Raw genomic sequence first — 26,889 nt, 5'->3', positions numbered from 1 at the left:
TGGAAATGTATATACATTGCAAATGCTGCTTCCATAATGATGGGGCACTTGGGCAAGGCATTATGAGGATTTTTCATTGACAAACAGGCATAAATTAGCCATAACATATAGATGATGGCCTCTGACAGCGCTAGCAGCAACCCATTTGTTAGAGTTTAGTAAAGACATTAAGGAGTATGCGTGGGAATTCCTGCATATACGCTGTGTCATGAGTCCCTCAGTCTTTCTTCGTCTGAGGTTCTGAATGCATGTGTCCCAGTCTGACTTAAAATTTTTGTTTTTTGGCCTTTGTGGTTTTTTTACAGCCTTGTTTATGCTTCTGCTACTCATGATTACTGCAGCACATCTCTTGGAAAAGATCAAAAAACTCTGGATACATTTAGGGAAAAAAGTTTTTCCGTGCTGAGTGCTTGGATTGTTGTTCACCAGTTCTATATGGAGCAGTATTTGCATGAATGCATGCAAACCTAAAGCTTTTGACAGGATCATCAGACTTCCACTGTAGCAGTGGAGGACATGAAGGACTGTGAGAAGCACTTAATCTGTTCTATTTACAAAGCTTTTGATACCGTGGTCAGGAATTCAGCTGCTTCCATAAGAGTCTAAAGATATGTAGGGTTGCAAGCAAGTGGCCTTCAAGAAGATGCGCATGATAGTTTTGTGCAAGTACCATTTACAGGAGACAACTTGGTGACAGATTATAAGAGACAGTGTCTCTGATTAAGGTACATCAGTCCATTTTACAGTTGTTGTCATCTGTGGGGGGGACCAACTGGTTCCTACCAGCTAGTAGTAGTTTTTCCTACAAGCATCTGTCTTCCAAAGACACCTCTTAGATTCTTTTCATTCAGCCAAGGGATCGGATGTGTGTTCTGGATCTGAAAGATAACTTACGCCACATTCCCATTCATCCTGCCCACTAGAAGTTCCTTAGGTTTGTGGTGAATGGCGTGCACTACCAACCTTTCAGTGGCCCTGAATGCCTTGTGGTATTGGCAGCACAGCTTCATTAGTAGGGAGTCTGGACAATTGGTTGGTGACTAGTCCATCTCCCTCAGGATTCCTGGAATTACTTGAAGACTATATGGCTCCTTCAGTCATTGGGTTTCTTAGAACCCAGTTTTGACTTGGCAAAATTGACTATCTCAGAGAATTCAGCTCATAGGAGTTCTGATCAGGAAAAAACAATTCACACCAATTAAAGATCTGCATTGCTGATGGTCCTAGTAAGGTCTCTCCTTCAACAGGCCTGAACATCAGCAGGGCTGATCCTGCTCCTTCTCAGAAAGTATGGCTGCTATAGTGTTATGTGGTTTTGCTGACCTGTCTGCACATTTGGATCCAGTTGTGTGCCTGAAGCCAATGGGATCAGTTCTATTAGCCATTGTTCCATCACATCTCTGTGACCCCAGGGTTGAAAGCATCCCTTAAGTGGTGAATGAATGTGGAAGTTCTGAAGGTCAGTTTTTCCACTGCATATTCTACCACATCAAGTAACTCTGTCTACTAATGCCTCTACAAAGGGATGGGAAGCACATATTGGTGTTGGGTGGACCCAGTAGTTGTAGCCCCAGTGGAAAGTTATTGGCAAAGCCACCTGGAGCTGCGAGTCATTCACTGTGCACTTAGGGCTTTCTCTCACCTTCTTTAGGGAAAGAGAATCTTCATCCAGACTGACAACCAAGTGGCCATGAAGAAAACATGAGTTAAGCTCATGCACCCTTCTGCATTGGGGAGTAATACCTGGCTCTTCCTCCAAGCCTACCCTCCTTCACCTTCGCCTACTGACCCTCCCCTTCCTTGACCTTCCTCCAATATTTACCCTCACTTGACCTTCCTCCAACATTTACCCTCACTAGCCCCTTCTCCCCTCTTCCTTCCCCTAAATGAAGGAGTCTGAACGCTTCAACCTGACAAAGGACTTCATGTACCAGAATTCCCTGCTTCATGACGGGTTTACTTACAGTCTGCAATACAGCTGTAATTAGGACATTGAGAAACTCTCTGTCAGCACATTGCACATTTTCATTTTTTTGGCTTCGCTGTTCTTATTCTCTGATAAGCTTTCACTGCTGTAACCTAGATTAGAACAATGGATGTATTATGTGATGGGCTGTATTACTGCAGACTCGCGAATTCCTTTCCAGAACTGCAAGTCCCAGCAGCCTCTCCTGCAGAACATGGGAGAAGTTTCACGAAAGTTCCAGGGTGTCTAGGGAGGGGGTCAGTAGCCCCTTCAGCTGGAATATGCTCGCTCAGCAGTTTGTAAAATGTTTGTTCAGCAAAACCAGAACGCATGTGTGAAAGATAAGAACTGTAAAGTGTATAAAGGTTTGCTCCAAAGGGGGCGTGGCATGCAGTTGTACTGAGCCTTTGTCTTAGCTGCATCTTGCTGGCAATAAAAGTCTATCTTTACGGATCAGTTGTCTGGGCCTCCTTACTGACTAAAAAGAGACGGTTACATAAACAAGAACCAGCATTATCTACGAACTCATCGTGGAACTCTGTATATAACCTTATCCTGTTTTGTTATTGTTTTCTCTCCCCCCTAGTTCCCTTCTCATGCTACTCCCAGTTGAATCCCTCCCACTAATTTATCTAGCTTCTTTGTTATTGCATCTTATCGTTACCTGTTCATTGTGAAGGCAATGCCTATATAACCGTGGTTAGTTAGTTACATGTGAACCGACACGATGTGCAAACGGTTGTCGGTATATAAAACTGTTCAAATAAAAAAATAAAAATAAATAATAGCTAATGCACTGGATTTGCATGAAATAATACCAATTTGTGCACGCATTTTTTGTGCTCTAAACTCCTTGTTAAATAGGAAATAAAGTTGAACATACATAAAAATATGTGTTCAGCTGAACGCACTTTATTACATTGAGCCCTAGGATATTAAGGACACTCAAAGGAGTTTGGGCTGATCCACTGAAGGTCCTGCTCAATAGATCTTTGCACACGGGAGTGGTTCTGTGATACTGGAAAAGGATAGATGTTCCTCTTTATAGAAGTGATAATAGGGAGGAAGTTGTAAATTACACACTAGTTAACCTGACTTTGGTGGGAAAATTTAATGGAGACTCTTCTAAAGGATAGGATAGCGAAGCATCTTGAATCCGCTGGATTGTGGGATCTGAGGCAGCATGTCTTTACCAGAGGAAGATAGTGTCAAGAAAATCTGATCAATTTCTTCAGTTTAGGTGACCAGTGAACTAGATAGCAGATGAGCACTGGATACCAACCTACACAGGAGGCTTATTTAATTTAAAAAATTTATTTTTATTTAAAATTATGTTTAGCCTGTGCCCTCCAGAGTTCAGGGCAGGTTACAATGATACAAGCATGGAAGCAAGTATACGCATATACAATCAGTTAAAACAAGGATCGTATGATACAAGTAAATACAAAAGAATTGTTTATATTCTCTTATAATTAGTGGGGCGAGAGCTCAACAAACTGAGGTCTCACAATGATATAAGGCTGCTGCATCACTGGAAGAGAACTAGGGTGGAGTCGAGGGAAAGGCAGTTGTGAAAAAATATTTTTAAAGCTGTTTTATAATCTTTTTATTTATAAGAAGTTGTATGTTTTGTGGGAGAGTATTCCAGAGTAAGGGCCCGGCCAGTGAAAATGCTTTCTCCTGCGTAGATGCCAGTTTTACTGTTCGGACAGTGGGGTTTTCTAATAGTGCTTCAGAAGATGGTTTGGATGGTACATAGAATTTAAGAGAACTAATGCCCCATGGTGATTTTACTTGATATAATAAATTCTGAACCAGAGTGGCAAGTTTGTATTACATCCTAAATTCAATCAGTAACCAGTATAGGGTTTGCAAATCTGGGGCAATATGTTTGTATTTCTGGGTATTGGTAAGTAATCTTGCTGCTGCATTTTGAATTAACTGGGGAGGTGTGATAGAATTATATGGAAGACCTATGTATAACACACACAAATAGTCTAAGGAATAGGACTTAAGATGGTGGACTAGATTATAAACCGATTGAGGGTTAGATAACAAAGAGTTGTGGTAAATGAAATATATTCCGAGGAAAGAAAGGTGATTAATGGAGTGCATTTGGGATGGGTCCTGGAACTGGTTCTATTCAGCATCTTTGTGAGTGATATTGTGGAGGGGGTAGGAAGAAATGTTTTTGCCTTTTTGCAGATGACACTAAGACCTGCAACATAGTGGACACAATGGAGGGAGCAGAAAGAAAGAGAAATTATCTAAGAAAGCTCAAAAAGTGGGCTAATGCTTGGCATTAAAGATTCAGTGCAAAAAGGTTGAGTCATGTGTTTGTGATGGGGAAATCTAAGGGAGCAATACGTGATTGGGTGCGAGAAGCTGATGTGCACTGGCCAGGAGAGAGACCTCAGAGTGATAGTGTCTAATGAGCTCAAAACAGTGTGATAAGGCAGTTGACAAAGCCAGAGGGATGCTAGGATGCCAGAGGTACTAGTCTTAGACACAGCGCCCTCCCCACATGACACCTTCAAATTGATGTTCAACTTTGCAATAAAATATGAAGCCCTGAGCCTGGGAATCATCCTGGACTCCAGACTACACTTGGGCTTACAAATATCCATAACTGCCAGGAGCCTCACTACCACCTTAGGCAATACAACCAGATAAAACCATTCCTGGAGAAAGGCTACCTGGCACCCTGACTTACATTTTTGCCCTTTCTTGACTGGACTACTGTAACACACTGGATGTAGGCTTCCCACAAAAACTTCTTCATTGCCTACAGCTAGTACAGAATGCTGTTGTCTGGATGCTATCTGGGTTAAATTACAGGGAACACATTACTCCAATACTTCAAGACCTCCATTGGCTTCCAATTCCCTACCAGGTCCAATTCAAAACCCTATGTATAGCCTTCAGATTGTAAAAATAATTAGGCCCTACCTATCTACGAGACTGCCTGTCCCCCTACAAACCTTCCCACAGGCTAAGATCTGAAACAGGAGAGCTTCTGTGACTCCAGACTTGCCCAAACGCACAAGTTTGCTTTCTCCTTGTTCCTTCCCAGGCTCTGGAATTCTCTCCCAACAGACCAGATTCACAACTAATATATTGACTTTCCATCGCATGGTCAAACTTAACTTTTTAACCAAGCCTACTTTCCCATCCCCTACTGCCCACAGCACTGACCATTGTATGCTACATATTTATCCACATGCTGCAGAACTGTATAATTTATACCACACTGTATAATATGTAACAGTCATAACTGTACCATATATTCTTCTATATATTTAATTTTAACATATTAAATATAGCCCTTATTATACATACATAGACCACCTGATAATCATGTATCTTGCTCTGAGAACCATAGTAGGAGAGTAAGTAATAAATCCTTGTAATAATAATGATAGGGGGAGGCTTAACCAACAGAAAAAAGGATAATGCCTCTGAACATTTTATTTATTTATTTATTTATTACTTTTCTATACCGACCTTCATGAATAGATTCATATCAAATCGGTTTACATGGAACGTGGGGATTAACTTAATAGACCTATTCACAGAGAAGCAAAAAGTTACATAAAACAAGGAAATAGAACTTGGGGGGCTAGGGCAGCCAGAAACACAGGACAGCGGAACTAAATAAATAAAAATATATAGCACCGAAGAATAGGTAGGGTGTCTAGTCAGGGAATAGAGTCTGGATGGGTAGTATATTGACAGTTTAGGAAGCTAAGGGAAGGCTTGAAGGAAAAGCCAAGTCTTAAGTTTTTTTCGAAAGGTTAGAAGGCAGGGTTCCAGTCTGAGGTCTGTGGGCATGTTATTCCAAATGGCAGGGCCTGCAGTAGAGAAAGCTCGTTCTTTGGTAGTTGATAGCCACGTGGCTTTTGTTAGAGGGTTCCTTTATATGCTTCTCTGATGGGTCTTGAGGAGGAGTATAGTTTGAGTGGGATTTGCAGATCTAGTTGTAGCTGTTTATGGATGGTTTTGTGTATTGTGGTGAGTGATTTGTGCAAGATTTTGTATTTTATTGGCAGCCAGTGTAGGTTCCGGAGGATAGGAGTGATGTGTGATCCCCGGATGGTGTTGGTTAAGATTCTAGCCGCTGCGTTCTGGAGCATCTGTAGCGGTTTGGTGGAAGAGATGGGGAGCCCAAGGAGGAGAGTGTTACAGTAGTCATTTTTAGAGAAGAGAGTGGATTGAAGGGACAGTCCTGAAATCTTGGAAATGGAGGAGGGGTTTGAGCCTTTTCAGAACTTGTAAAGGCTCAAACCCCATTGATGAGACCTCAACTGGAATATTGTGTCCAGTTCTGAAGGCCTTTCCTCTGAAAGAATATTGACAGTGTGGAAGCATCCAGAAAAAGGAAGCAAAAATGATGCCAGGTGTACAACATAAATCATATGACTTGAGACTTAGGGATCTCAATATGTATACTCTAGAGAAAAGAAAAGATGGAGAGATATGATAGAGACATTTAAATACCACAAAGATATAAATTAGGCAAAAGAAGTAAACCATTTTCAAAGGAAAGAGTGCTCTAGAACAAGAAGCCATGGTATGAGGCTCCAGAAGGTAAGAACAGCATCTGAAAATATTTCTTCATGGAGAGGGTGATGAATGCTTGGAATGGATTCATAGTGGAAGTGATAGAGACAAAAACAGTAAAGGAATTTTTTTTAAAAGCTGGGTATAAGTCAGATGAGCCCTAGTAGCAAAAGGGAATGGTAAAGAAGCACTGGAGTAACCTGCATGGAGCAATGGTTAGAACCCAAAACAGCAGTTTGCATTGGGCTTCAGGAAGTCATTGGGGTAATCTACATGGAGTGGCAATTATAGCCCCAAACAGCAGTGGTAGAACTGTACTGGGTTTCCATGATGTCTGGGGTAATCTGAATGGAGAAACCATTGTTAAAGTCCAAACGTCGGTGAGCATGAGGAGGCTGAATTTTGTTGGCTATGAGGAATTATTACAAAGCTTAGTAGTAAGATATGGAGAGGGTCGTAGGTTTTGGTTTACGTATTAGTCTTGTAAGTACCAAGGTTGAAAATGAGGAGGCCTGAAATGGCCTACCAATGGAGGTTGTGATCGTCAGCACTTTTTTAGTTTTTTAATTGAAATATTTTTATTGGAAACCACTTCAATACAAATATAAACAAAGTGTCAAGTGTACTTACACCATAATATACCAATTACTGTATTATTCACTCCATAAGACGCACCTGACAATAAGACGCACCTAGGATTCAGAGCGGGAAAATTAAAAAAAAAAAAAAATGGTGTGCTAAACCGGCTCTGTTCCCAGGCGTCTGTGCATCTTATGGAGCAAATTAGGGTAGAGCATAAAATGTTTTTTGGGTTTTTTTTTGTCCCCATTCCCCATCCCAACCCTTTAAATTTAACTACAACCCCCCACCCTCCTGATTTCCCCCCCCCCCCCGAAGACTTGCCAAACGTCCCTGGTGGTCCAGCGGGAGTCTGGAGCAATCTCCTGCACTTGGGCCGTTGGCTGCCAGTATTCAAAATGGCACCGATAACCTTTGCCCTTACTATGTCACAGGGGCTACTGGTGCCATTGGTCGGCCCCTGTCACATGGTAGGAGCAATAGACGGCCAGCGACATCTTGTGCTCCTACCATGTGACAGGGGCCAACCAATGGCACCGGTAGCCCCTGTGACATAGTAATCTATGTCACAGGGGCATCTATCGGTGCCATTTTGAATACTGGCAGCCGACAGCCCAAGTGCAGGACATCGCTCCAGACCCCCGCTGGACCACCATGGATGTTTGGCAAGTCTTTGGGGGGGGAAATCAGGAGGGTGGGGGGTTGTAGTTAAATTTAAAGGGTTGGGATGGGGAATGGGGACAAAAAAAACCCAAAAAACATTTTATGCCCTACCCTAATTTGCTCCATAAGATGCACAGACGCCTGGGAACAGAGCCGGTTTAGCACACCATTTTTTTTTTTTTTTTGCCATTTTGAATACTGGCAGCCGACAGCCCAAGTGCAGGACATCGCTCCAGACCCCCCGCTGGACCACCAGGGACTTTTGGCAAGTCTTGGGGGGTGTCAGGAGGGTGGGGGGTTGTAGTTAATTAAATTTAAAGGGTTTCGATGGGGAATAGGGACAAAAAAAACATTGGTTGTAGTTTGGTTTTTTTATTTTTTTTTAAATATTCGCTCCATAAGATGCACAGACATTTTCCCCCCCTTTTGGGGAAAAAAAAGTGTCTTATGGAGCGAAAAATACAGTAAATGTTTTACATTGTCAAAATAGAAAACCTTGGCATCAACCTGTCCATCACAATAACGGAATAATAAATCCAAATCAGACTAACTGTGTTTTATAAAGCAAGATTTACACTACAAGTGTCTCCAGAGCTTTTACATAGCATCCCACCCCACCCAAACCCAGTGCTCAAAAAATCTGACAAGGCAATTGGTAACCATAACCTTCTAACCTTTCCACAGCGTAACTAACAATTAGAAGTAGAACAGAAAAAAGAGAAAACAAAATGAGAAAGAAAAGAAAACAAAATCTACAATCAAAGATTTCAGAAATGGGATCTTCACTTAACATAAGGTGACCAGACCTTGTTGAATTGGGTACTAGTTTTGTTCTTATAAACTATAATCATCCCCAACCAATCGAGCACATCCATTCTAGCATAAACAGTTTGAATAGAGGGAACAGTTGAATCTCTCCACTTTCAAGCTAATTCACAATGGGCAGTTACCAATATTTGCTTAACCAGTTTGTTTATATTTATCCCCTATAGCAAAGGAAGCATTCAGAAGGGCTTGTACCGGTGAAAGTTCCATAGAAAACTGGAATAGAGAGTTAATCCATCCTGAAATCTCTTTCCAGTAGGACTACTCAGTCGGGCAGTCCCACCAAAGATGAAAGAAGGTCCTTAGTCCATTACATTCCTTCCAACACTTATCCGAAACAGAAGGGAAAAATCTATGTAGTTTTTCATGAGTGAAATGCCATCTATTTTATTATTTATTTAAAGGCTTTTCTATACCGGCATTCATGAAAAGACATATCACATCGGTTTACATTGAACCAGGTTAGAAATACATCAAACAGGGTAAATAAACATCTAAATAAACATCAAACATCTAAATAAAACCTTATAGCCATTTTCAATAAGATTGGTCGAAATTAACCCGTGTGACGGTTAGTACTTTTTAACAGATTTTTTACATTTTTGGGACAGATATGGCGAGCAAGATTGAGAAGTAAGATAAAAGATAAGATGAGGCGAGAAAGAGTGTTGATGTTGGGTGGAATATACAAATAGAATGTTAGGAATTATTTGGAAAGGAATAAAGAATAAAACTGAGAATATCATAATGCCTTTGTATAGATCCATGGTGCAACTGCACCTTGAGTATTGTATAGAATTCTGGTTGCCCCCATTTCAAAAAAGACACAGCAGACAGAGAAAAGCAATAGAAATGATAAAGGAGATGGAAAAGCTCTCTTATTGCGAAAGGCTAATAGATTTGGGGTTTTTTAGCTTGGAAAAGTTGGAAAAGAGACTCCTCAGAGGGAATATGATTGAAATTTATAAAATCATGAGTGGGGTGAAACAGGTAATAGGGAATGCTTATTTATCCTTTGAAACAACGCGAGGACTAGGAGACACTCCATGAAATTAGCAACTGGCAGATTTAACAAATCATAGGAAGTATTGTTTTCACTCTGCACACAATCGAGCTATGTAATCTGTTGGCAGAGGACATGTTCAACGCAACTAAAATAGTGGGATCCAAAAGAGGATTGCAAAGTTCTGAAGGAAAAGTTAATAAATAGTTATTAACTAGGTAGACTTGGAAAGCCAGTGCTTATCCATAGAAGTGTGATACAAGAAATAGGTCAGCTGTACTTGGACCAGTGCTTTTCAAATATATTTATAAATGATCTGGAAAGGGATATGAGTGAGTGAGGTGATCAAATTTGCAGATGATACAAAATTATTCAGAGTAGATAAATCACATGTGGATTGTGATAAATTGCAAGAGGACCTTGCGAGACTGGAAGATTGGGCATCCAAATGGCAGATGAAATTTAATATGGACAAGGGCAAGGTTATGCATATAAGGAAAAATAATCCATGCTGTTGTTACATGATGTTAGGTTCCATATTAGGAGTTACCACTCATGAAAAATGTATAGGTGTCATAGTGGATAATACATTGAAATCATTGGCTCAGTGTGCTGCAGCAGTTAGAAAAGCAAATAGAATGTTAGGAATTATTAGGAAGGGAATGGTGAATAAAATGTAAAATATCATAATGTCTCTATATTACTCCATGGTGCGACTGTACTTTGAGTATTGGTGCAATTCATCACCACATCTCAAAAAAGATATAGTTGCATTTGAGAAGGGCAACTAAAATGATAAAGGGGATGGGACGACTCCCCTTTGAGCAAAGGCTAAAGAGGTTAGGGTGTTCAGCTTGGAGCTGAGACGGCTGAGGGCGGGGGATATGATAGAGGTCTATAATGTTCCTTATTGTTCCAATCCTTAATGTTTAATGTTATATGTGTTTATAACAATAAACCTTAAGGACTGAACATTAATGTATCAATAGTAAGACACCCCAATCATACTATTCCAACTGTTATAGTGTGAACCGATGTGATGTACTCCAACAAATGTCGGTATATAAAAGCAAATAAATAAATATAAAATCATGAGAGGACTAGAATGGGTAAATGTGAATCATTTATTTTCCATCAATGAGCAGGATGAATTAGCAAAACTTTCTGGTGATGTCATCCGGCACACCATGTGGAACTCCCGCTCCAATCATTCAAAGCTTTGTTCTGCTGTGCCTGCACATCAGCTTCTGCTTGAAAGTGCACTGTGTCATTCCTTAGTCTTAATTTTTTCTCACTTCGCTCCTTTCCATTCTCAGTGAAAATTCAATTTTTTTTTCTTTCGTGCAAGCGATCCTCCAAACAGCACTTTTTCTTTGTTATGACCTCTTTAAATTTCTGACAATTTAACAGTTTTTCTATACCGACATTAGTAGGCACATCATATCAGTTTACATCAAACAAAAGATGGAAAATACAATGAACGGGGGATGGGACAACAAAATGCAACAAGGTGCAACAACGGTGCTGCAATTAGAGCAGGCTATAATGGGGAGCCTGAGAAGGAGAACTGGAGAGGTAACATGTTAACGTAATAACTTAAGAGTGCATGAAGTCAACGGTAAGGTGATGAGGTGATGTGATGAAATGCATGGATCTAGTCTGGATATGCCTGGTGGAAAAGCCAGGTCTTTAGCATTTTCTTGAATTTGAAGGGGTAGGGCTCAAGGTGGAGGTTTGTAGGTAGGGCATTCCAACGAGTGGGGCCAGCAATTGATAGGGCACGATCCCTTGTTGAGGTGAGGCGGGCATTTTTGAGGGATGGGATGTGCAGGGTACCTTTGAGGTTTGCTCTGGTTGGGCAGGAGGAGTGTGTGAATTGGAAAGGTTCATTGAGCCAGAGAGAAGCAAAGAAAGGAAACATTCCTTCATCAGAACAACAATAATACCCCCCCACACAGAAAGGAGCAAAAACAGATATTAGGCATAACAAATCGTATTGACAAAATTACAAAAATGATTGGGAACTAATACATCATGCCTATATACTATGTCCATATATCTGCAGTCAGGTAGGATGGCTATTCTGATGTGCCCAATAGGGAGCCCAAATTTTATCATATAACAGCATTTTTCGTTTCAGCATATGGGTAAGCTTTTCCACTAGAGCAATTTTATGAACCTGGCTCAGCCAGCAGCTCAGCGTAGGAGCCGATTTCCACATCAAGGCTTTCGTAAATCTCCCAGCCATGTATAAGATGATCTGCCGATCTCCTTTGTGAGTTAGTGAGGTTGTGTTCCCCCCCCAAAACCTCAACAAATATAGCTGTGGTTTAATAACTACCTCCTTTCCCAAAATAAGGTGACAAATGGACTGCCAAAAAGCCACAATGAATTTGCAAGACTACCAGATGTGAATATAGGAGCCTGGAAAGCCACAACCCCGCCAATACAATCCAGTGGAATTAGAAGAGAATTTAACATAGAATAAGGGATATCTGTATGCTCTGTGGAGAAGCTTTGCCATCATTTCAACACAGCAAACACAAAGAAATCTTGTGTGAGAAAAAAAATGTGTGAAGCTTGCTGGGCAGACTGGATGGGCCGTTTGGTCTTCTTCTGCCGTCATTTCTATGTTTCTATGTGTTTTCTCCCAGATTCGTTTCCAATGCTGATTTGTCAAGACTAGCTGTATTACACCTAGTGGTGGTTCTTGCACAACCTGTATTTGCAGTAAGGCCTTATAGAGATACACCCCTAATGGTAGAGTATCCTGAATAAGGATGTGCACTACAGAGTCGGTAAGCAAAGACTGCCAACCTTTATCTATGAAACGGGTCAACTCAGCCACTAAGTGTCGATAGAATATTTCTGAATCATCCTCTACCCCAAAATTCTTCCTTAAGATCTTGAAAAGATTGAAGTAAAACAGCACTTTTAAGTGCTAGGTATGTCAAAGAAACAGGGTTCAAGTACTGTCAGTGCGGACAGATTATGTCTGTCACTGATGGTCACAATTATTACCTCTACCTTTGCCCAGACCACAATCAGGCCTCATGCTGCAACTGAGAACACATGTCGCCCAGCACCAGAGGGCCTCGAAAATATCAGTGTTGAAAGATGGAGAGAGACAAAGGATCCTCTGCCTCAGGAAGCTACACTCTGTCTCTGAGGCACTCCACTCAATCATCACCGGACCCAAAAAGCACCATTAGGATCCACTCAGGAGGGTGGCTTCTATGAAGCCAGCATCGATGGCATCAAGACGCAAGGATAGGGCATCAGGCCACCTGGAAACAGTCTCCTTTTCGGGGGTGATAGGAGCCTTGGGGGAGAAGGTCACTAAGGCACCTAAAGACCTCAAATTAAGACTTTCCGAGGGAAGCAAACCAAACTGACATGCTCCAGCTCATACAGCATCATCTGTCTCTACGCACGTCACACCTCGAAGCGTCTGACAAGGAAGTATCGAATCACACTAATGACGTAAAACAACATGATGCTTTACATAAAGCTAGGAAAACAACACAGGACAAGAGCCACATCACCCTGGCGAAGGACAATCACACTGCGCTGATGCATGGAGTGGGAAAGGCGACACATAGCAAGAGCCATGTTGCTTCAACGCACAGCGGAGCCGACACAGTGCATCAAAGTTGGGAAACGGTGCAGCAAGCTGGACCGGCAGAACTGGCAAAGGCCCAAAAACTCATGGTTCAGGAGACATTCCCCGACATCATGGATGAATAGCCTCTGCCCGTTGTCTGACCATCCCAGGGAGTCTGTCCAGCTTCCAAAGCAAAAAATGAGGAGAGAGACCTCTCCACAACCATTCCAGGGAATTAGAGCCTATTCTGGACATTTTGTCCAACCAACCTTGATCTCCATCTTCAAGGGCATATTCGGTGAGCTCTGTCTCCTCTTCCCCACAGCAGGGTTACCAGATCTACTCATATATCTCTCAACGCAATCCCGGCATAGGGACTCCACCTTTCAGGAAGAACTTTCTCCGAAAGACAGGCGCATGATGTCAGAAATAGTTAAGAGACTCAAGTGTGTGGCACAGAGAAACTATGTTTCCAAATTGTTTGCAAGTAAGTGATCTCAATACAATTTTATGTCTGTGTCACATTTTGAGATGTGTACAGCATTTTCAACCCCCATTGTTTCTTTTAAAAAAAAAAAGGAACTTAATTGTCTTCTCTTATAGCACATATGGGATTTTGCTGAAATTATTTCCAACAATTCATCTCTCCTCTGAGAAAGGAAGATCCTTTTATCTTCTGAAACATTGCAATGTCGGGAGTTTCATATCCAAACATTGGGGAACATCTCTCAATCAGCATCACATTCACTTTTTGAAGACAACTTTAAAGATAAGTGTCGTCTAACATTATATAAATAATCTTCTTACGTGCATAAAATATTTTTCAAAAAAACAAAAGGAGATTAAAGTGTTCGGGGCATACAGTGAGAGGAGGTCCCTCACTTATTTAAGAATGACTAATGATTAAAAATATAAGTACTTGATATGAGCAAAATTGAAACATAGCATGATAAGCCTATCAAAGTCTTGGTATGATGATCATTCTTTTATGAATTTACATTGATATGCAATTTCATGAATACACATCTGCATCCTATCAAGTGAGATCTATATAGGGTTTTGAATACCGGTATTCTTTCACTTTGGGGTTTTATTGTTTCAAGTATTGTCACATAGATACCATAATGGCGACAACGGACTGGAAAAATGTTTTCTCTTACTCCACTGAACAAGTAGCCCATATCATTCAAGAATCTTCATTACTTTCAGACTCTACTTCAAGTATACATTCCCAGTCTAATCTCTTGGGGGAACTTACAACTCTGCACAAGCAGCCAGAGCTGAATTACACGGAGCTATGATGATAGAATATGTCAAACAACAAATGATACCACGAGGGTTGCGGATGAACAAAGAATCCCTGATGTTCACTGATTCCCCTGATTTCATGTCTAAATGGGTATCCATATTAAATAAATGCTTATTAGACCTAATACGTTTGATTATAGACTACACTAAAATCATGTTGTAAGACATTAAGGCACAGACGGTTGTAGTAGTAGTAGAAGATCTGAAACAAAAGTCATCTTTGGAGGAATTCAACACATCTCTAGAAGAATTACAACATAACATTGACAAATTTAAAAGTGACATCAAGAGGAATAAGATAGCTAAATTTCATCCTGATGAACATGATTATGCTACATCCAAGGTATATCCTTGGTTGAATCATTCACCAGATCCGCCTCCAGTCAAGAAACAGAAAGTAGCCTTTGCATCTTCCAATGATTCATCAAGCGGAGCAGATGAAGATCTTTCGCATGACCAACACGTAAAAGAAAAAAAAATTTTAGGACGAAGTTCCAGACCACACAGGACAGGCCGCTCACAAAGCAGATCATATAACCTGCATCATCATAGACAATCAGTGGCACAGACCCTTCACGCGGTCACAAATTCGTCCGTGATCAATTTATCTTCTTACCAGCTGTCCACGATTGAAGAACATGTTTTGGATCAAGGTCTATCTTTTGTTCCTACAGTAACACATGATCCATTTGAATGTAGGATCTTCTTACTCAGACTTTTCCGCACATTACGGATTAAATTGTTTTTTTCAGAGAAGACAACAGACACAACAGAGTCATCCATTAAATTACGTTCCACCTGGCTACCACCAGGACCTATAGACTCCCACATACTAACTTTTCAAAATCTAGTTTTGCGAGATTTGGAAGACGTAGAACAAACTCCGTGTCATACCTTTTATAATTTATCATCACAGGAGAATAAGGCCTTAAGATCATTGGCCCTCAACAGGGACATTACTATCAAACCTGCAATCAAGGATGGCACTGTGGTACTTATGAACAAACATGACTATATTTATTTTATTTATTTTTTGTTTTTTTATACCGATCTTCCTACATTTGATGCAAATCAAACCGGTTTACAAAGAACAATAACTTGCCTGACGGCATTACATGGAACAACGAACATTTATCCAGGAGATACATAACCAGCTAGTGGATGACAATTTCTATATCAAAAAAACCATGGACCCCACTAAAGAGATACAACTCAAAATTGGCACATTGCTTAAAAAGGCAAAACAATTAGGTTTTGTCACAGGAAAAGAGTTATCTTACCTACAAGTATCATCTCCATGTACTCCTTTTATCTATGTGGGTTCCAAAGATCCATAAAACACTCATTAAACCTCCGCTTAGACCTATTGTGTCGGCCAGTGGGTCCCTGTTAGAACCTTTGGCACATTTTGTCGACCTTTTCTTACAACCCTTTGTTCATCAAGCAACTTCCTATGTCCAGGACACAGCACACATGTTGAGAAAACTTTCCAAATGTCCATCAATCACTCCGAGCTTGTTTTTAGCATCCCTTGACATTGAAGCACTATATACTAATATACCGCAACAATCAGCTTTGGACATTGTGTTGGAAGTACTTACATCCCACACACGCCATGAGTTCTGTCAAACTTTTTAATTTCTCTGGCTGAGATCATATTGTACAATATTTTTTTCAGTTTGGCATGGATTTTTATCTACAGATCCATGGGCTCTCCGATAGCACCAGATGTGGCCAATCTATTTGTTTCCAAATTTGAAGAAACAGTGTATAAATCAACTTTCTTTCAGCCTATCAAGTCAAGGTCGAGATACATAGATGACATCTTTTTCATTTCGGATAACACAGAGGAATCATTGATAGATTTTTATCTTTGGTTGCATCAACAGAATGCTAATTTGCAATTCACGATTACATATGATCAACACCAATTATCTTTTTTGGACATTTTAATTTTTAAATCAGGTACAACATTACACACTACTTTATTTCATAAAAAAACTGACAGGAACAATCTTTTACATTTTGAAAGTTTCCACCCATGACCATTTAAATGTGGACTGTCTGTTGGACAATTTTTTCGACTCAGATGCTTATGCTCAGAAGATGAGGAATTTTATAGACAGTTGTCTGAATTAATCTCATGTTTTCGTACACAAAGTTACCCACGGAAGGCTCTTAAAGCTTTTTCTAGAGCCTGGTTTTCTGATCGGATTTATATTCAAATAGTTGGTGCCTGACTTGATCAATTGGTTTGTGTTCTGAGGTACAGCAACATGGCAGATAAAATCAGGACGATAGTTAAAAAAAACAAAACAAAAAAACACTGGCACCAAATGTTTAAGAATACTCCCCTGTTTTCATATATGAGAGGGACTAACATCAAACAGCGCCTCATCAGGGCAGCTTTGCCACCTCTGAGATCAACACAATCAACATTAACAGGACAACACTGCCTGTAACAACTGTGATTTTTGCAGTTCAACTATTACAGGCATACAGTGGAATGTGCCAAACATTGGTTTTACCATATACAGACGTCACATCACCAATTGCGTATCATGTAATGTCATCTATGATATACAGTGCCTTTGCCTAAAGCTCTATAGGCAGGACCGCTCATCCAGTTAGGGTCCAGCTAATAGAACATAGAAGCTACATTTCCACTAAAGATGGGCCCCAATGGTATTACATTGTGTGACAGCGACAATTACTTTCAAAGATCTTCGATGGACTGTTTTGGGCCATATACCACCCCCATCTCGGGGTGGTGACATTTCATCTTATTTCACAAAGAAAATTTTTTTATAAATTAAATAGTTTTTTCCTAATGGCATGAATGTTAAGATAGACTGGCATTTGCTTTAATGAGGGTGTTTTCTCATCATGGGCTACAATGCAAAAAATGTTTTTCATTTTATCTTATTTTTTTTCTGGTTTCATATTTTCTCATATTACCATTTATTTCATTCTATAAGAACATTTTTGGGATAGCTACTAGCACTTTGGCTCACACTGCAGCAATTGTTCTCAAGTTAAAGTCCCTATTGTCATTCACTTTGAACAGATTCAGTTCACACAAGGGTTTAACAGCATTTATAAGATAAAAAAAAAAACACCATCAGGACTTTCCACGTCCAGTTTCACTTTGATTGACAACTCCGCCGCATTTTTTTCCTTCTTAACTGCAGAGACTCTGACAGAACAGGTTTATCAGTAAGTGTGTTTGCATATCCAGTTGGTTCTTTGAGTGCATTTTGCCACCTATTGTTTGTGTCTTGTGGTTTTCCTTTTTTCCTTTCATCTTCTGTTGGTCCTAATTAGCAGCTTTTTAAGAGACTCAAGTGTTCGGGAGATTAAAGTGATCTGGGCACACAGTGAGAAGAGGACCCTCACTTATTTAAGAATGATTGATGATTAATAAATAATTGATATGGGCAAAATTGCAACATAGCATGATAAGCCTATCAAAGTCTTGGTATGATGATCATTCTTTTATGAATTTACATTGATATGCAATTTTATGTATACACATCTGCATCCTATCAAGTGAGATCTATATAGGGTTTAGAAATAGTTTTGGACAGCATCGTCAGTCAGGTCAGACATATTGTTGGCGGCTGTTCGTCCTCCTAACAAGCAGCCTTTTTTTCCCTAACACGGAGGGACTAGGAAGGCCATCTCTAACATCTCCAGTGAGCCAGTCCAACCAAGTGATGCAACAGATTTCACTAATCAAGAACCTCTTCTCCTCTTTGCACCCTCAGCTGCTGCCTCCCCAGTTACCAGATTACGCAACCCCAACCGATCACCAGGAGGGTACGGGAAGTTCCCATTGACGAGAGAGATCCCCAGAAAATTCTTCGTTCCTGGGGCCAGACCCGGTAGAGGGATTAACCCGCCTGAGTCTCTGCTTTCAGATTATCACGAAGATCATTTACTGTCTCGATTTTTGAACAGCTCCATAGGCATCCATTTGGACCTGCCGGAGGAACCTCCAGTGCATCCGTCTCCCCGGATGACCTTGCATATTCCCATTTTGTGGAAAAGCTGGGTACAGCATTAAACATAGAGGTCTGAAAGATTCCAGACCCCCGAGTGGAGGTGTTCAGGATATTAAAGATTCTTGAAGTACCAGCAGATCCCTCAGCTTTGCCAGCACATGTGCTCCTGGACTCTGTACTGGCAAAGTCCTGAGAGTCACTGTTTTAACATCTCCCAGTGGGAGGAAGTTGGATTTAACATTTCAACTTCAGATGTCTCCATTTATGGGGTAGTACATTTGCCCCATGCTTCTGTGGTGGTAAAATCATCAATGAAGAAGGCAAAATAGTTGAGGCTTCATTTCTTTGCTCCTGCTGGGAAAGAGCATAAGCTGTTAATGACTATTATACCAGACTTCCTCACTTCCCTGCTCCCACCTGCAACCCTCTCACGTGACCCTTTTGAAACAGGAACTATAGAGGTTGCTACATCAGGAAACCATTCAGATGGTGCCGAACTACTGGATTAACACCGGTTACTATTCTCAATACTTCCTCATCCCAAAGTGTTCAGGGATCTAAGGCGCATTTTAAACCTTAGGTCCCTAAACAAGCACCTGCGGAAAGGAAAAGTTAAAAATGACTTCTCTCAAGTCCATTTGACCCTTCATACAAGCCAACAATTAGATGTGCTCCCTAGATCTCAAAGACACCTGTACACACATTCCAGTCTACCAGTCCTGTTGGCAATACCCGTTTCCAGATGAAATCCGATCATTACCAATACAGGGTACTCCCCTTTGGTCTGTCGTCTGCCCCCAGAGTCTTCCCGAAATGCCTTGTGGCTATGGCTTACTCGCGTAACCAGGGAATACAAGATTTCCCTTACCGAGATGAATGACTTATAGTTTCTCCAATATGGCAGCTCTACAGAGCGATCTGCAGAAGACCATAAATGCCTGGAAACATTACTGTTCCTGATTAATTACAATAAATTGGTACTTAAACTGTCTCAAATCCTGCAATTCATAGGAGCCAAAATAGTCTCCATTCAGGGAAGAGCTTTCTTACCAGACAACAGAGTGCAAAAGATACGTCATCTGAGATTCCGTTTACTCCGAAGGTCAGTAACTACAGTACGTCAAATTCTGATGATACTGGGATATATGGTAGTGGCCATTCATGTAGTCTCCCATACTCATCTGCATATTTCATTATTGACGTTTAAATGTATTAGACTAAGGAATTTTACTTCCTGCTCATTCTGTTTCATTGTAAACCAGTTTGATATGCATTTTATGCAGGAAAATCGGTATAAAAAAACTCAAAATAAATAAATAAATAAATATGAGATGGCTTCAGTGCGGTCTGAAAAGCCAGTAGTTGCAGTACTTTCAGCCCTTGATGGCCAAACTGTGCATAACAAAATCCATGAATGTTGAGATAGCTTGGTGGCTGAAGCCGGCGTCTTACCCAAGGGGACACCCCTTCCACAGCTTCTGCATCCTAACCATTAATGCATCCCCTCAGGGTTGGCGGCCCCATCTCCTTCAGTACATGATGCAATGTCTTTGGTTGTCAGAAAAGGGGGCCCACCAAATCAACTTGCTGGAACTCAGAGCCATCAGAAATGCTCTGATTACATTCAGCCATCTTCTATGACACAAATCTGTAATGATCCACACAGAGAATCGGGTTGCCTTGTTCTACATAAACAAACAAGGAGGGTCGGGTTCCTAGAGTCTCTGCAGGGAAGCCGTTCTGATTTGGGAGTGGACCACCAATACTCTATTGCACTCCAGGCGACCTGTCTACTGGGCTTGGCACCAGCTGAGCAGAGTGTTTCACCCTCATGAATAGTCCCTCGATCAAACGGTAGCCGACATTCTCTTCCTCGAGTGGGGACGTCCTTGGATAGACCTGTTCGCATCGGCGCACAACAGGAAACTGAACAGATTCCATTCTACCCAACCAATGCAGGGAAGCACAGGACACTTTCCTTCTGTTGCGGGCAAGCGGCCCGTTGTATGCTTTTCCTCCAATCCCTCTCATTCTTCGGACGGTCCGGAAGCTTATTCAGGACAAAGCTCAAATAATACTCCTAGCTCCTGCATGGCAAAGATAGCCATTGTATACTTATCTTGTACAATATTCGACAAGAGAACCAATACCTCTGGGTCAAAGCCCAGACCTCCTGATGCAGGAGGGGGGTTCCTTCATCCTTTCTATTCATCACTCCATGTGATAGCCTGGATGTTGAACGCGAGATTCTGAAGGACTTGGCCCTTCCACTGCCAGTTCAGGAAATCGTCATAGCCACTAGAAAGCCATAAATGCGCCGCAACTATTCGTTCGAATGGAAATGCTACACAGGGTGGTGTGCTTCACATTCCATTAATCCCTTTTCAGCTTTGCCAAAGGAGTTACTCACATATCTGCATCAGCTTTCTAAGTCAGGCTGGCAACTTCTTCGATCAGAGTCCATCTGTGATAGCAGCCTACCATGATAAGGACACTGTTTCTTCCATTGCAACACATCTTCTCATATCCCAATTTATGAGAGGACTTGTTTGGCTATATCTCCCATGGCAGAAACACCTGTTCCGTGGGACATCAACATTGTTTTGACCTGTCTAATGAAAAATCCTTTCGAGCCATTATAATCAGCAGTTTTGAAGTTTTTGACCTGGAAGGTGCTTTTCCTTTTCTTGGTCACTTCAGCAAGAAGGGTGTGCGAATTACTGGCCTTGGTCCATTTTTCGCCCTACTTACAGTTCTTCCATGACAAAGTAGTGTTCAGAACACATCCAAAGTTTCTACCTAAGGTAGTTTCTGCTTTCACATCAATCAATCACGCTTCCCTGTTTTTTTTCCAAAGCCACATAAAAATGCAAGAGAGAAACGTTTGCACGTGTTGGACTGCAAAAGAGCGCTAGCTTACTACAAACAGAGAACCCAGGGCCATAGATGCTCTTCATAACAGTTTGCCTCATACAGTCCTAATGCCTTAGGTGTAGCAGTGACCAAGAGGACTTTGTCTAACTGGATCTCAGACTGTATCCAGCACTGTCATAACTCAGTACAGTCTCCGCTGCCCAGCTCAGTTAGAGCGCACCAAGTTAGAGCTGCGGCCGCTTCCCTGGTGCACTTGTGTAGTGTTCCCTTACTATCCCCAAGCTCAATATAAGAGCCTACCCTGACTCTTAAAACAGCTGTTATTATTATCCTAAGCACTTCGTTCCTTAGTCTTTTCTTTCCAGCAGTCCTTGCTTCCAAGTTTTACCTCCCTTGTTGAATGTAACTTTGTTCTTCCTGTTACCTACGGTTTCGTTACAGTTCCCCCTTTTTGATGTAAACCGACCTGATATGGTCCCTCCCATGAAGGTCGGTATAGAAAAGTGTTAAATAAATAAATAAATATTAAAGAAATCTGCAGTGTGGTCATGTGGTCCTCCATTCATACATTTACCTTTCACTACTGTCTGAACCAACTAGCAGTTTGACAGTGCAGTGGGACAACCAGTCTTAAGTAAAGTGGTCACTTAGAAGGGCTGTCTACAGAAAAACCCAGGTTGTAAAAAAAAAAACCCAAAAACACTTCAAGGGGCACTTCCTCCACCAAGTAGCTTGCTACTGTATCTAAGGAAGTTTAACAACCCTAAGCTTGGGACTCCCCACCCAGCATGGCTAATTCAGCCTGCTTATCGACGGTAAAAAAAACCAAAACGTTTTCTTACTGTAAATAGTGTTTTCTGTAGATAGCAGGATGAATTAGCCATGCAAACCCATCCTCCTCTCTGGACAGACCTTCTCTCCCAGGATATAGTGCTGACTTTTATGCTTAATGACAGACTGAGGAATGACATAGCATAGAACTGCCACGCAGGCGCAGCAGAGCAAAAATCTAAATTCTTGGAGAGCTCCGTATGGTCTGATGAGGTCACCAGACAGCATGGCTAATTCGTCCTGCTATGTACGGAAAAAAACATTTACGATAAGCAAACTTGCTTTTTATTCTTTTGGATAATAGAAGGACTGGGGATACGCCATGAAGATAGTAAATAGCACATTTAAAACAAATTGGAGAAAATTCTTTTTCACTCAATGCACAATTAAGCTCTGGATTTTGCCCATGGAATCTACTTAATGCTTGGGTAGTTGCCAGATACTTGTGACTTGGATTGGCCACTGTTGGACTCAGGATGCTGTGCTTGATGGCCCCTTGGTCTGACCCATTATGGCAACTTAGGTTCTTATTTTCTTAGCTATTGGGGATCTGCCAGGTACTTGTGTCTCGAAGTGACCACTGTCAGAGACAGAATGTTGGACTTGCTGGATCTTGGTCTGACCCAGCAGGGCACATATGTTAATTTTTATGTTCATCTACCCAAAGTTGAATCTCAGCTGAGCGAATTAGATTAGCGTATTTGAGCTTTATCTGCCATCATCTATTATGTTACTATGTAAAAACTTTAGTTTAAGAGCACAAATAACTTTTTTCTGTTAGCTATAGCATACTTGGGTTTCTTTAAAATAAAACAAAAGGGATATACTATATTGCAGCTCCACCAGCAGTTTGTTTGGACAAGTAAAAAATAAAACGTTCAAGTGGGACTTGGTGCTGCATTTGCATAGAGACTTAGTAACATTGAAATATTACATGACAGCAGCAGAAGATAGGCCATACTATCTAGTCTGCCCATCTACCCAACTAATTTAGCTTTACAATCCCTATGTCTCTTTCAGAGATCTTCAGTGTTTATCCCAGATACTGTTCTTGTCTCTCTAAGCACTACTGGGAGGCTGTTCCCATGTATCCACTATTCTCTCTGTAAAGACATATTCCCTTAGGGCTGGATTTTAAAAGCCCTGTGCGCGTAAATCTGGCCGGATTTACGCACGCAGGGCACTCGCGCACCAGCTCGCCTATTTTGCATAGGCCGCCGGCGAGTGTAAGTCCCGGGGCTTTGTAAAAGGGGCGGGAGGGGGCGTGTCTGGGGGAGGGTCCGGGGCGTGGTGCCGGCCCATGGGCGTGGTCGAGGCCTCCGGACCAGCCCCCAGGTTGGGTGATGGTGCACTAGCAGCTTGCTGGCGCGCGCAGATTTACACCTGCTTTCGGCAGGCGTAAATCTGCCAACAAAGGTAGGGGGGGTTTAGATAGGGCCAGGGGGGTGGGTTAGGTAGGGGAAGGTGAGGGGAGGCGGAGGGAACAGGCAGCGCGCGCCGGGCTCGGCGTGCGCAGGTTGCACAAATGTGCATCCCCTTGCACGCGCCGACCCCAGATTTTAGCCGTGCGTATCTTATAAAATCCAGCGTACTTTTGTTCACGCCTGGTCTGCGAACAAATGTACGCACTTGCGTAAATTTATAAAATCTACCCCTATGGTTTCTCTTGAGTATTCCCAGAAAATAAATTACTCCTTTTTTTCTCCCCAGTGATTTTCTCTTGTTTTTGTTGGTTATAATAAACACTGCTAGATTCTTGAGGAAAACTGAAAATGAAGATCCCTCAAGATAATGTAGTTGGCAAGTACCCAAGCACAGAGGACTTAGTAAATTGCTTTGCTCTTTCACAGGTGAACTGGGATAATGAGAGAGAGTGCTTTAGAAATTTCAGTGAAGAGTGCGCTATGTTTTACTCCATCCGAAAGCACTATATCTTGGAGGGCTCAGATTCCTCTCACCAGCAGGTACAGTTGATCTTTGTATTTATGCTAAACTCTAAGAGGGTCGAGTCACACCTTTTCAGATGATGTGCATCATGTGGCTAAAAGGCCGGGTTGAGATTGTGGTGGTATAAATGAACTGGATGTGTTTAAATTGTCATATTTTACTTTCCTATACTCTTTCTATAATTGCAGCTCCTGGGCAAAATTTGAGTGCTAGACTGCATGCAGAGAATGGTCCTGCAAGTACACACAGACTCCCTTTCTCTTTGTAGACAAAGGCTATGTGTCAAATCCATGAAGGCAGTACAATTGCAGCATCATCAAATCTCTAGCGCTAACAATTTTGTGTTAGAATTTTTATATTCATTTTGTTTATTCTCTCTCTCTGTATAAGACACTTGGGGAGGCCTGGTTTCCATCTATTGGTGTAATCACAGCAGTGGACCCCAGGGCACAGTGTCCATTCAGCACATGCTATATTTGTTACAGTGCACTTATTTTATAACTGGCATGTCCTATTTGAAAAGTATGTGCTTTGTCAACAAAATGACGCATACTAAAACATGTCCCTTTTTGGCCACCACAGGCGAAAGGACTCATAGCCCCATGGGCCGGAAGGGGCCAAGAGAAGACAGAGCATGGGGCAGTGGGCCTGCACAAGCCAAAGTATGGAGGAAGCCACTGTAGTGCAGGGGATAGGTAGCACCTGAAGAGGTACAATGAGAGAAAGAGGGATAGTGCTGGGGGGTGGAAAAGAGGGCTGGAATCAGGCTTGAGAAAGGGTTGGGGTCAAGGCAGGGGGCTAGGAAGCTCGAGAAGGGAAGGAAGGGGTAAAATTGGGGAAGGAGGAATGGGAGAAGATGAGGGAGAGGTGGAGAAAGGGGTATTTTAAAACACATACTCATATCACCTCAAATGTTTTGCTGCTTCAGCTAGTATATGTAATTACTTTTGTACTACTTTGTAATATATAGAGAAAAAAGATAAGTACATGTGTGAAAAAAAGAAATCTTGGAACCTGACCTTATGAATTCCCCCTGTATAATTCACACTAATGTATACCTTCCTGGCTTATGCAACCTTAAACTTAGCAGAGCCACCCAGTGGCTCAAAGGCATTGCATCAGCCTTTTGGCCAAGCAGACTGTTGATTGGAGGTCAGCCAGAGCATTTTTGCCCTTATAACTGTGCAAGCAGATTGAATAGGAGAATGTTTATATTTTTACCTGCTGCTTATTGTAAATCTGATTCTTTAATGTGTTTAATGCAAGCCTGGTATTTAAATTTTTTCAGCTGCTAATTTAGTAATATTGTGTTAATATATAAAATGAATATTTACAATAAAACTATTTAAAAAAATAGTTCATTTATAACCATATATCTCTTGACTGTGAAATACAAAAAGTGTGGGGGTTTTTTGTTGGGTTTTTTTTTTGTTTTTTTTAGGGATCTTGGATTTAAAAACTGAATGGGTTTTTAGTACCCTTCTTCTAGAAATAGCTTTCTGCTTGTTTAATTATCATATATACTCGTGTATAAGTTGAGAAATTTATGCCAGCAAATAAGCCCAGAAAAGCTGGTGTGAGTTATGCACATGTGGTATACGGTAGTTGCGAACAGGTTTTATTTTTTTTTTGGTCAAAATTTCTTTAAAAAAAAAATAATCCCAAAACCAGCCCCAACCCTTCAAACTTCATTAAATATAAAGCCTCCCCCCCAAGACTCACCCAAAGTCCCTGGTGGTCCAGCGGGGGGTCCGGGAGTGATCTCCTGCTGTCGGGCCATCGGCTGCTAGTAATCAAAATGGCGCCAGTGGCCCTTTGCCCTTACCATGTGACAGGGGTCGGCCAATGGCACCATGGAAAGGACAAAGGGCCATCAGCGTCATTTTGATAACTGGCAGCCGACGGCCCAAGAGCAGGAAATGGCTCCTGGGTCTCCTGCTCGACCACCAGGGACTTTGGGTGAGTCTTGGGGACTTTGGGAGGTTGGGGGGCTTTATATTTAATGATGTTTGAAGGGTTGGGGATGGTTTTGGGTTTGCTTTAGTTTTTTTGTTTTTTTAAAGAAGCCATGGGAGAGGGAGGGAAGGATACAAACAGCAGGGACATTTTCTTAAGACACTTTCATTTATTTTTTAAAAGCAGAACAAAATGATTTTCTTAAGTTATCGGTTTGTTTCTTAGTGTGATTTCACCATTTCATAAGCCCTCTGGGTTTTACCTTCAATTTATCCATGGGTGACAGATAAATCTTGATTTTGGGACTCAAAAATACTCTCGACTTATACATGAGTGTACGGTTCAGATTAACCTATACATGATTAACTTATACGGTTAATCTGAACTTATACAGTTAATCTGAATTTATACAGTTCAGATTAACTTATACATGAGTATACGGTTCAGATTAGGCAATGTTGTTGAACTACATCACAAGAAAGCCGCTCTGAGAGAGATTCCATCATTTGTTCCTCAGCTGTATTACTCGTACCAAGTTATCTAATTGTTTTTCCCCATTTTGCTTGGCTCCAAGTCTTGATCCCCCTGTTCAATGTAATGCATCCTTGTGCAAAGTTTATTGTTCAAATGTAAACTGAGGTGATTTGTAACTTGTTTACAAGAATATCGGTATAGAAAAATGCCAAATAAATAAATAAATGAGTATATATGGTAGGTAAACTGCCAACAAAAAAAGAAAATTATCAGTGTTGGGAAACCCTTTTACACT

At 41.3% G+C, this 26,889-nt stretch overlaps 1 protein-coding gene across 1 annotated transcript in view; it reads left to right on the top strand.

Annotated features, from left to right (window-relative positions):
- MLH1 (mutL homolog 1) overlaps nucleotides 1-26,889 on the top strand; it is a 180,564-nt gene that overhangs the window by 152,196 nt on the left and 1,479 nt on the right. Inside the window, 1 exon segment of the mRNA XM_029589829.1 lies at nucleotides 24,068-24,181. Within this exon segment, the coding sequence (XP_029445689.1) occupies nucleotides 24,068-24,181 (114 nt within the window).

Source organism: Rhinatrema bivittatum, chromosome 2 (assembly GCF_901001135.1).
Source record: "Rhinatrema bivittatum chromosome 2, aRhiBiv1.1, whole genome shotgun sequence".
Classification (NCBI taxonomy): domain Eukaryota; kingdom Metazoa; phylum Chordata; class Amphibia; order Gymnophiona; family Rhinatrematidae; genus Rhinatrema; species Rhinatrema bivittatum.
This window is presented reverse-complemented; position numbering and strand designations above follow the sequence as displayed.